At 32.4% G+C, this 12,324-nt stretch overlaps 1 protein-coding gene and 1 long non-coding RNA gene across 2 annotated transcripts; both read right to left on the bottom strand.

Moving 5' to 3' along the window:
- Positions 1–3,804: 3,804 nt before the first annotated feature.
- On the bottom strand, positions 3,805–5,096 carry LOC7458070 (uncharacterized). Its single transcript, XM_002318046.4, has 2 exons — positions 4,782–5,096; positions 3,805–4,472 (listed from the first exon to the last, which is right to left on the bottom strand). The coding sequence occupies exons 1-2, from the start codon at positions 4,988–4,990 to the stop codon at positions 4,019–4,021; spliced, it is 663 nt and encodes a 220-aa protein (XP_002318082.4). The 5' UTR covers positions 4,991–5,096; the 3' UTR covers positions 3,805–4,018.
- A 3,074-nt stretch (positions 5,097–8,170) lies between these two features.
- LOC112323604 (uncharacterized) lies at positions 8,171–10,537 on the bottom strand. Its single transcript, XR_008056997.1, has 2 exons — positions 10,087–10,537; positions 8,171–9,376 (listed from the first exon to the last, which is right to left on the bottom strand). It is a non-coding gene; the product is annotated as an uncharacterized LOC112323604 (long non-coding RNA).
- Positions 10,538–12,324: the final 1,787 nt, after the last annotated feature.

The raw sequence follows: 12,324 nt of genomic DNA, 5'->3' as shown, positions 1-12,324 counted from the left end.
TGGGTTATGTTACGGTTAATTTAGTATTTTAACAAATAAAAAGTATTAAAACAACATATATTGACACGTGTCGAGCATATGTTGGCGCGTCGGCCGCTTCGTCGTCTTTGGATGACACGTGCGTCTGATTCCAGTAGCTGAAAAAGTCATTTTGGGGTTGCGTCGAATTCGTCTCGGCATTTCCTCCATGATCCCGTAGCACGTGCACCACATAGGCCTTCAATTTGACGCCAATAACCATTTTCTTTTCTTTTCTCTCTCTTTCTCGATGTTTGCACCATACCTTCTAATTTTTCAAATCAACCCCTCAACTTCTCTTTCTTTTCAATTTAGTCAATGTTTTTTTTTGTTATTATTTTTTTTATTTGAAATAATTTATAAAATTAAAAATTTATTTCAATTACATCCTCGTTCAATTTTTTCCTTTGTCAAATTTGATTCTCATTCATTTAATTGTTATTTATGTAATTTAAGATAATTTTTAGAATTGATATTTTTTTTGTGATTTCACCCTCCATCATTTTTTTTCCTATTAGATTTTATCTTCATTCTTTGGATTGTTGTTTTTTTTGCTTTGTCAAAAATTTTAGATTGTTATTTTTTTACCCATTTCATCCTTCAACATTAAATTAGTTTGGATTTGTGCTTCTTTGTTAAGTCATGTCTAGGATTTCACGAGTTGCAAGTTTGAGAAATTAACTCAACTTTAGAATGTGTTGCTCGAGAATGCTTTGGGGTTTTTTTAATCATTTTTTAAGCTAATATTATTTTTTAATTTCACCCTTCAACATTTATTTAATTAGAGATTAAGCTCTATTTTTTATTTGTTTTCTATGTCCTTTATTTGATCATTTGTTTTTTTATTTAATTATGTTATCTCAGGTCTTTTTAATTGTTGTTCTTTGTTAAATTTATTTTTAAAAAATTTATTTTATTCTTAAATTAAATATAATTGATTGATTGAATAGACGGATGTCCACTTCATTGTGTGTTTGTTCGATTTGCTTTTCTGGGGTGTTGTTTTAGCAGCTCATGCAGCTTCTTTCGATGTCATCATGTAATCTTTTGTAGTGAGGTTTGAACTATTTGAGCAAAATCTTTTGGTGATGAGTGATGTTCATGGTGGAGTGACGGTGAGTCTTCAACTATTTTTTTTTTCTTCTCCTTCTAAGTATTATATTGGTGGTTTATTTGTTTAGTTAATTGTTGTCAAATGTTTCTTTTGTGTTCATCTATTATCATTGCCTATAATTTAAATCATATCATTAAATTACTCAATCTTATTGGATCCAATCAAGTTAATGACCAAAGTATCGGATTTTTCTTACTTCTTCAAAAACACTATCATCGTCTAAGCATCCCTTTTTAATGTTAAAAAAATTGGATTAGGTCGTGGTGTAGCACGAATCACCGATCTAGAAAAAAACTAAAGGGGAAGGGAAAATCACTATACACATAGACTCAAATTACTATTTATTGTGACAATGTAATTACATTTTACCCTTCTTAAAAAATCAATGGCCCTAGTGTTGGGGGTATTTTTGTCTTTTCATACTGCCTATTGATCATTATAAGATTAATCGAGGGTAGATTAATTTTTTTCTTTTTTAAATGCACAATAAAATTACTAATTTACCTTTCAAAGCAAAAAAATTTCATTCTAGCATCTAAGAGTTTTTTGGTATTTTTCACCTTTCTAAGCATAGTAAAATAACTCAATTGCCCTTAAGATCAAAAAATTTAAATCTTGCATCCAAGTGCGTTTTAGTCTTTTCAACCTACTTTTTTTGTTATTATCAAGTTAGTCAAGGGTTATTTGGTCTTTTAACAAATATAAAATATTATTAAAATTGAGAAAGTGGCTGACGTATGTGTGTGGCAAGCGCCCACAATCTTCTGGTGGCGTGTGTAGTGACTCAAAATGGTTAAAAATGCCTTTTCACTATTTCATTGGAATTGTCCAGGTGTCATCTTCCTAGTGGGACAACATGTGGTGGTGGTGGTTAGATATATTATCGCAGGTAAGGCTTTCTTTTTTGCCACTTTTCTCTCTCATTCCCTCAAAAGTGTTCAAAATTTTAGAGTTGTCATCATAGTTATTGATATTTTAACTTGGGTCCTTATTCTTTTGATTTTTAATTTTTGTTTTTTTATCCTTTTTGTAAAAGTTTTATTTGATTTCAATTTCATCCTTTAATCCCACTTTGTTATATATTATTTGTGTTGTTACTCATTTTTGGGCCCCACGTGCTGGAGATGATGTGTACCTCTTTTGAACCAAATACAGGAGTTTAGCTCATGGTTGCTGGAAGATTGACAAAAGTAGAGAATAAAAAAGTGTTTTTCAAACCCTGTTTCAGCTGTTTTCTACTCTCCTTATACTTCTCCTTTGCTGCCAAAATCATCAATATTCTTAGGCTAATTAGAAGTCTCCATAATGCTAAATTCGTTCTTTCTTTATCTGGTCTTTAAGGTTGGATAAATCCCTCAGAATTTGCACTAAAAAACTGATTCTGTTGATGTCACAATTCTATTGTAATACCAACTTTGTTCCAACTTAGACTTTGATTCTGACTTGATTTCATGCAATATCCAACCATCCCAGCTATATTCTGTCATTTATGATATGTTAAAGAATTGATCTGCACTTTTATTGGGTCCTAGGGCCTCCTGTTCTTAGGTCAGACTCTTAATCATATTAGGATGCTTAACATTGTCAGTTTCCGAATCAGATCAGGAAACCTTTTTTGACCAACCAGATTGTGATCGAATTCTATTCTTCAAAAGATTTTATCTGACTTTGAATCCTTCATGAAAGTTGTAGTCATGTACATGTAGATGAATTTGGGTTTTTGAATCACCTGATTTCGATATAAGAAGCTCAAGATATTCCCGTTTGAATATCTAGTGTGAAAGTAGAGAATCCTGCCGCGAGAAGGATTCTGACCCAAGTTTGCAGTACAATGGGGATTAGATGAGGTCTAGATCGTACCATAATTTAATCATGGAGAAGAAATGATTCGAGGGACCGAATTTAATGTTTCAAATATTTATCGGTTTAATTAAAGATCAACTTTAAACTTTAGAAAGTCAATTGGTTTCGTTGAAAGAATTGAAAAAACAGGGACCAGATCAGAAAACATCATAATAATTTTTTTTACTGGGTTGCCACGTTGGATTATATTTCGTTTCTCTTCATAAAAAACCAACGGCACCGTTTCCTTACCTTTATATATCCCATTTAAAAAAGGCACCCCCATTTGGAGCTTAGCATATTAATTAGTATGTTGGAGCCATCATTCGTTTTGCTGCCGTGCTGGGGGATCATTTCTGCTTCTTCAAACGATGTCGTGCAATCCTTCATTTTTAACAAACCATGTTGTGTATAAAACAGTCCCATAATAGGAATTAATTGGCATGATACTGTTCATTTGTGTTTTGAGAATAGTACCCCCAATCTGCGATTTCTTTCCTTTTCCTACAACCATTCTTGCTGATAAGTTTTTCTTCCTCTCATCCTTGCATCCTCTAGCTGGTTTGGTGTGCAAGTTGTCACCTCTTTTCATGTCAAATGATCAGCTACGATTCACTTTTTCCATAATAGGAATTAAAATACGTATTTTGCTCTCCTAAATCATTAGAACTTTTACAAATATTTATTTATTTATTCAAAAAACCATGTTGATGAAAAAAAAAGAGATTTTTTTCTCAAAACAGAAAAGAACAGTATTCCTTTTAATATTAAGGGCTACAAGAAAACTTTTCAAGAACTAGATCCGCAGCAATGAGCAAGCTGGTTAGTAATTAAAAGGCTAAAATATAGTACAATCCATTACGTTCTTAATTATGGTATCAACTTACAAGCTGAAATGGAATACATAAACATGTTTTTACACACAAAGAGAGAAATATATATGAGAATAAGGAAACTACAGTGGTTTATTATGTTTGTGCTTGATCCTTTAGGCATAAGAGAAACAGATTTCCAACACATACAGTCAAGATAGATTTATTTTGTTCAGTAAGAGGCTATTGCACTGGAATTACAGCCATCTGCTCCGGATACTTTTATATCTGCCCACACTTCGTTGGTACGACCAATAAACTGGAATGGAGAATCATACTGAGCAATAGAATAGGAATAATTGCTCTCGGTAGAACTTAAGTTGGCCCATGGCGACCTGCTCAAACTGTCAGCGAGTCTTTTTGCTTCCTCTGCAATATTCTCATCCTTCGCATACCCAGAGAACTTCCTCACAGCAACGCAATGACTGTTCCATGCGTAAGGTTTCAGGTGCAATTCATCAAGGGGGACGGGTGGGTCAGCTTGGAGTTTCACAGGCAAATAAAACCGAACAACATAGGCTGATGATCGGAAGGGCCCAGCTCCTGGAACTATGCTGGTCACTACGGGAACTGTCACTGCAATCCTCGAATAGTTTAGATTGGCACCCTGGATGTATTGAAACAACCTGATAAAAGAACAACAGGGTGATATCAAGCAGATGAACTAGAATCTCAAAGGAAGATTTAGCAGTCACAAAATATAAAGCAGCTATCAGCTTTAAGAAATGGTAGCTCCAGGAGTCTGGATGAAAATTGAAACCTACACCCAACTTTTCTAGCTGGTTGAATTATTATAGATGTGAAAAATACCAACCAAAACAAAGTCTTAAAACCATCTAACTTAATTCGCCTTTTCTCTAAGAAATCAAAACAACAAACTAGATATTATGCATATAAAATTCAAAGTGATCTTGAATCTTGGGCACAGGAGTTACCTGTGAAAGCCAAACAAGGTGGCTTTCTCAAAGGAGAGTTCATTAACTGGAGCAGACATCCATGTGGAATTCACATACAATCTCACCTCGAAATCTGGTTCTGCATGCACCACAGCATATTGTGGCGATTCGATTGCCTTGCAAAGACCCACCAAATTCAACAATACAATACTAGGTAACAGTAACAACCACCACCTTGGTTTCTCCATCTCTCTTTTCTCCCTATGTCTGTCTGACACTCTGACTAAGAAATTAAATAAAAGTCTTCATTATGTTGTAATGCTATATTATGTCTGGAAGAAAACGAGTTTAAACTTTGTCCCTAGCGGCGTTGTTTTTCTAATTTCTCCAACATGATATAATAATAAATCAACGATGGATAATGACGGCTAAGCTAGGTTGCGTGCTCGCTAAGGTGATAATGAAATGTATAACAAGGATGTTTTCTGCTTCATCTGTTCTGATGTAACATATATGGGACAATGATGGAATATCCATATGTTGGTTTTGCCTTCCAGGTTATCATTCCAAGGGAGCTTTTTTATCCTCTTTACACCTTTCGGTCGGTGCCATTTGCTTGCAAGCTAAATTGGATAGCAGAGAAGATGGATATAATTTCTGTTTTAACGTTTTACAGAAAGCCCGATCCTTTCCTGCAGTCCATCAACTGGCTGCTTCGACAATTCAAGACAATTAAGTGAGTTTGTCCTCAAAATGACAAGAAGAAAGGAATTGCAATTGATGCGGAAAAATAAATAAAAGAATTTAAACAGTAAAAGAAAGAAACTTTTAAAGAAGAAATTAAGAATTAAAAGCAAAGAGAGAGAAGAATAGGGGATTGAAAAATATGCAACTTTGCAATTCTTATTTCATTCATAAAAAACTGCTTAATATTTAGAAAAGTAGTATATAAATGCTAAAACCCTAACTATAATAAGCGATTGGGCTTATGACACATTAAATAAAATACCCAACAATAATTAAATCAAACCCAACAAATAAAGCCTACTTAATAAACCTCAATTAAAAGTTCATATAAATAAAATTAAAACATAAGTTAAAGCCCAATGTCTCAATAGTTTGAGCTATCCTCCATCGTCTATGATCATACAAGTGCGTAAACAATGTTTCGGGTTCGTTGTCCCCACTAATTCTCCCGGGGTTGGAAGAATTTGACCCCGTCAAGTATAGGTCAAGATGACTCCGATAACGCTTTCAATTATCAAGCTATTGTGGTGTCTCTCTAATAATCCAAGTATAGTCTGAATCTGATTGTCTAGCTCATATACTAGGATTTGCTGAAGTTCACCGTCCCTGGTAAAAACAACTTGTACATTCAAAGTAACATTAATATGTTTATTTTGTGCCAAAGATAAGGATAATGGGGCAAGGGTTTCAAAAGGAATATCAGGGATAGGCTGTTGTGTTTTATATATAACGAGATCCTTCGTGTCAAAAGTAGAGATAATATCAAAGTTTAGTGGCAAATTAATGACATAATTATTTGATTCAATTATTTGCAACACTTTAATTAAATGGTTTAACACTACTGTAAACCCTGGTAAAATATATATATATAAAAATGGTCTCGAGAATATGAGTAAATTAATTGATATGACTTCTAAAAGTATGAAATATAAAAATTTGAATTTTTTACGAAAAATCACAAACTGGCTAATTTTACATTATAGCATGTAACTTTCAATCTGGTCATTAGATTAAGTTGAAATTTTGCATGGAGTCTTATAAAATATTATTTTAACCTAGGTTAAAGTTTCAGAATTTTTGGAGTATGATAAGAATTTTTTTCCAGATAAAAGAACAAATAGCACAAATGAATGCCTAGAAATTTTTTTAGGGACCAAATTGAAACTTTTCCCAAAACAACCCTCTTTACAAGCGCAATGAAAAAAGAAAGAAAGAAAAGAGGGAGTGTGCATCCGGCCAAAAGAAAAAAATGTGAAAAGAGGGCTTTTGTCATTTTTCATGGAAATTGCTTGAAAAATAAGAAACAAAGTGTAAGATAGAAAGAATGTTAAGTAATTAAAGAGAGGGTTTGATACATTAAGGATACTACAAGAAGTTTAAAGATTTTAAGTGTGCTTTTAGAGAAGGAAAAAAATTGAGCTTAGAGGGAAGTGTGAAGGAGAACTTGATTCAACTTGTTTTGACTTTTGATTCTTCATTTCTTAAGGGTAAGAAAACTCTCTATGATGATCCATTGTGTTGTTTTTCATGTTTGTTCTTGGATTGAGTAGAATTGGTATTATATGAAGGAGGGTTCTTGATGTTATGATGGTTTGAATGCATGGACTTATGTTAATTACATGTTTGGTCGAGCATCACCAGCAGGTAGGTATCAAACATCTTGAATTTTTTGTAGTGCCGGTAATTGGACGGATGAACTAGTGCCTGATATTTGAGCGAATGAATTAATGTCCCTATTGAGGGAGCAGTACCCCCGTGAAACGGCTAAGATTGTAATTTAATTGGATGAATATAGAGGTGTAAGATATTAATGATTTATAATAAAGTATATAGAAAAAAAAATATTTACATGGGTATAGTGAAATGATACATAGCATTTATTGATAATTATGTTGATAAAATGTTAATCTTATTTTCAGGACTCTCGCAGCAGTAGAATAGATCTTGCTTGAATATATGCTACTTTTGTGTATTTATATTGATCAACATGTATTTTGAGAATTATGAATGATGTAAAATAGGTTGAATGAACCTTTATATTTGTAGAACAAAACTTTTATAGGTAATTAATGTGTAGAAATAGATTGATGATCTCATTAAGTAATATAATCATATAAGCAATCATTAATTTGCAGAAATAAAATTAATGATTGCTCATATTTCTTGCTTGAATTTGTTTTATGATCTCAATATGCAAATTATGAATTCTATATGCAAAAGACTCAGCTGAATCAGACATTTTAGGATGGGGAGACATAGATTGATGATCTACAAGATTTCTAAGTTTGCAGTATCTTTTAAATGGTCATAAGAGTATCACTAAGTGTTGGGTTTATAATAAGTATAAACTTAAGCTTGGATACTATATAATCATGACATAAATGCATGTAACACTAATTTATAAATGAAATTGAGATCACAAATGGTTTTTACAAGTGAAATCACAATACAAAAATAATACTATATTTTTTTTAATGTGAAGATTAATCAAGAACAAAATACACCAATAAAATTTTATGCATATAATGCTAGACTTTTAAGTGTAAATGATTAATCAAACACAATGTCAAGGCAAGAACTCACAATTATAAAAAGGATATTATAATAAATATTAATGACAAATAAAGGTTGATGAGCAAAATTGACGGATAAAAATATAAGGTGAGATTTTTTAAAAAAAATTTTAGGCACAAAAATAATATTAATAATAACCTTAAATGATAAAAGCAAAACCAAAATAAAAAAAGTAAAATTCAACAAAAGATAGAGTAATTTACTAACTAGATTGCCTGGGAGTATGTTGGAATTTGATGTCAATGACGTGGGGAAGACAGTGACATGACAGACATGGTCACGGCAGCTGAGGTGGCAGAAACTGACAACGTGGCAGCTGGTGTAGCAGCCCTTGACTGATGTGGTGATGATGTGGCTTCACTGGTTGACATGGAGCTGACATGGCTTCACCGGCTGATGTGGTGTTGATGTGGTAGCAATGGGCTGATGTGGTTGGTGACATGGTAGGGGTTAATTAATTTGCCTTGAAAGCCTGCAGTGAATCTATGTTGCTGTTACTTGCAGCCGTACTCATACAGCTCTATTGTGCAAGGATGCGACCTGATTTGCTGCTGGTTGCCGTTGGCTGTTGGGAGGGTGAACTGTGTTTGTGGCGGCTGAGATGGGTCTGGTGCGGTAGCTGATCTAGCTGAGGAGAATGATAATTATTCTGTTGCTGGAGGCGTGAAAGAATTGGCTTTTTATGGCTGTGCAAAGATGACTGAAATTGTGTTGTTCCCGTAGAACCCAAACTTGTGCACGAGAATTACTTCGTTTTCAGCCCAAACTAGGAGGAAAGCTAAGGAAATGAAAAAATTGACAGAATTTTACTCATTGTATCCTCTAAAAAAATGTTTTTCTTTCTTTTCCATTCATATATCCAAACAAAGAAAACTTCATTTTGCTCACTTCTCTTAAACAAAACAAAGAAATTTGATTTCCCTTCTTTTCTTTACCCTTCTTTTCCTCAGTTTAGTTTCTCTTCCATTCCCTAATATCTTGTAGTTGCCATGCAGACCTTAAATGTTTGCAAAGTCGACAAATTGTAAATCATCACCTAGTATGTAGTTTTCACCAGCACAATAAAAGAAACAGGTTAATGGCCAGAGCAGCAACAGACAATCACATTTGTGAAATTCCAACTAGTCATAAGAAATCATCAGCTGATTGTAAGAATTACCAGAAAGGTCAAGAACTTAAAATCTGTGTTCTCAGTACTGAATCCTCGGAGATCAAGTATTCCTAATATTTGTTCTTTCCCAGCTGGGTGCTTTTGCAGTGATCTTCTCAGTTAGAAAAACACACAGCTTCTCATTCTCAACAGGATTATGCATCTGCCATGAGTAATTTATGCTTGGTTAGAACCAATGGCAGAAGATGATGAACAATGGTAGATCCAAATTAATCTTTGTTTGAGCTCAAAATATTGCAGTAATAAGATGTTGAGAATATAAAGTATTCATCAACAATTAATATTCTATGGTCATCTGAGAATGTAATCAGTAATTGACAGGGTATGATAATGTTTCATAAAAGAGGTAAGATCTCCTAACTTGATCTAAGAAGAAGCAAATAAATCTTATCAAAATTTGCAAGACCAGCTATAATCAGAAGGCCATTGGAAATCCTTTTGAAATTATTGTCAGTTTTGGGATGCCAATATGTATCTAGAACCTAGAAGATCTACTGTAATATGCAAGAGTGAAGATCATTGACATAAGGGGTAGGAAAAGCTGGCCCTTTCCAAGGACCTGCAACCATATCCTATCAAAAACTCAGTCGTAGAGATGTTCCCTGTAATCTATTAGTTTCCAAAATTGCTCTGTTCATGAGGTCAATATTTTCACTTATGCCTTCTAAAACAAAAAGCAGGGGAAATATATCCATGGCATTCTAGATTTTGCGATACTCCACATACATGCAAAGAAATTATAACTTATTGTTATCTTTCATTGACTGTAGGGATGATTAAGTAACACTGTTCATCGTGTGAAAACTGTTAGTTTCGTAATGGACGAAGGTTTCATTGAATTTAAGAACTTACAGCAGGAAAGTGCTTGGATGCCACCACTACAAGCACTGGCCTTCCATACACATCAAGAGAATCATGCACCTAGGATTTTCCAGTGTTTGCTAGACTTTTCACTGGCTCTTCAGACAGTTCCGACACTTTAAATTCTTCACGCCATTTCCAGCAAGTGTAGAAGGAAAACCACACAATATCCAAAAAGCTCACACAAAACTGTACGTGGAGCAAATACAGCTCTGTGGCTGTTTTTTATGCTTTCACTTGCACATTTCCACGAATCAAATCATTCAATGGTAGCAAATTCAAAACCTTCAAACATATATTACAGTTGAAAGAACAAAAATTGTGACAGTTTGGATACAATGGCTTTGGTCAATTTTGAAATAGCTTCATCCACAGAATATTTCCGGTCTTATAGAAACCAAAGGATCATTTCTTCATCATCTCTTCCATTTTTCCCTACTGGTAGACTATGGTAATCTCTTCCAAGCTTGTCTTTTATAATAAAATTATCTTTAAATAAACTTATTAAAACAATGTTTAAACAATCATGCACAATCATTGCAACTTTTTATGGTTATGTTAACATTCAACTGACGATTAATTATATATTATTCTAATAAATATGCATATTTTTTTTAAATTTTTTTTCTCATTGATATTCAATAAGAATAGAATATCTATTTTTTTATTTTTTTATTATAATTTTTAGATTTATTATTCTTAGACTTATTAATATAGTCGCGTTGAAATAATCTATTCATGATTTTTATATTTTTTCATTGAGATTCCTTCCATGATTATAATAATTTTTATTTTAAAAACAATGCTTTTAATAAAAATAAATTCTCGTTAAAAAAAAGAAGAACAAGAAATACATGAATAAGGAAATTGAGTTTTTATTAAAGATAAAGATAAATATTTTCTTTCCTCTTTGATTCAAGTTATTAGAATCTAACAAGTATTTAAATATTATTATTGGTTTTTATTTCATAAACCATGTTTACTCATGAGAATTGATAATTTTGACTTAAAATTTTAATCATTGTTTTTTTATGAATATATATTTTCATGTTTATATAATTAAATAAAAATAAATTTAAAAAAATATTACACGAGATCACATTGGCTAGTACTCGTAGCATTCATGAACACATTAGCTAAGCCCAGGTCATGCCATCAGGAAAAACAATTTCAAAACCTTAAAAGAAAATGAGCATTAAAAAATCATGATGGTTTTGCACCGTTTAATCTTTTCTTACATAGTTTTGTACTTTACATAGTTTAATCTTAAAAGAAAATGGACACCGTTAATCTTTTTATTACATAGTTTTGTACTTTACATTACCATTCCTTCCCTTCCAATTTATAAGATAGGAAAAAAACAAACTTAAAATCGAACTTCTCCGACCACCTCATTTTTAAAAAGTAGTACTGTTGAACTAACTATTCATGGCAAATCATGGATTAAAATAAAGAGAAAAAATATGGGTTTTTATTGGCTTCCTCCAACCACTTAGAAATTTTTAATACAACCTCTTTCTTCATGAATTTCTCCATCTCTTACAAAAATTTTCTATGTATAGGTTCCTCCATGGTTCCCCTCTATGTACTTAGAAATTTTTTTCAACCATGTTGCATGTCCCTACAGATGGGCTTTTCAATTTATTACTTGGGGTTTTTATCCTTTTTTTAATGAAGAAATTTCGATGAACTTGTCATGGTAGCTAAATATTTTTACAAGTCTTTGCGTATCAATATTACAAAGATTTGAATATCACAAAGACTTGGAGGGCTACTAATAAATTCAGATTTAATAAACTAAAAAACCTTTGCCAAGTGAAACGGGCCCAAACTATTACTTGAATTAATTGGATTCGGCACTATGCCTGAATCTACAAAATAAGATTTTTTTATACGTATCAGTCATTAGTTATCTTGGCTACCAAGCACTAGGTATAAATTACTAGTTACTTTTACTAAAAAATAAATAAATTAAATTGTTAAAACTAAAAATTAACTAATTTTATAACATATAAATCTTATTTTTAAACTATTTGAATTTTACGGGAATTCATTAGATAGAATGTTTATCGAAATCTCAAGTTGAGTTTCTTTGTTATCCATTTCATGTCAGGGTAATGATGCCATAGGAACCTTTTGACCTACACGGCCATATTGTGATTATAAAGCATACCATCTTGGATTATATATATATATATATATCTTTGATAGTCTCCCAAGATTTTTGTC

Source organism: Populus trichocarpa, chromosome 12 (genome assembly GCF_000002775.5).
Source record: "Populus trichocarpa isolate Nisqually-1 chromosome 12, P.trichocarpa_v4.1, whole genome shotgun sequence".
NCBI lineage: Eukaryota > Viridiplantae > Streptophyta > Magnoliopsida > Malpighiales > Salicaceae > Populus > Populus trichocarpa.
Note: the sequence above shows the minus strand (reverse complement) of the source record. Positions and strands in the feature narration are given on the sequence as shown.

Excerpts from the sequence above, each read along its gene's own strand:
- LOC7458070 (XM_002318046.4), bottom strand. The coding sequence starts at position 4,990 with ATGGAGAAACCAAGGTGGTGGTTGTTACTGTTACCTAGTATTGTATTG. Across the intron at positions 4,473-4,781 it reads ACCTTGTTTGGCTTTCACAG|GTTGTTTCAATACATCCAGG; the intron begins GTAACTCCTGTG and ends TTCTTTTATCAG.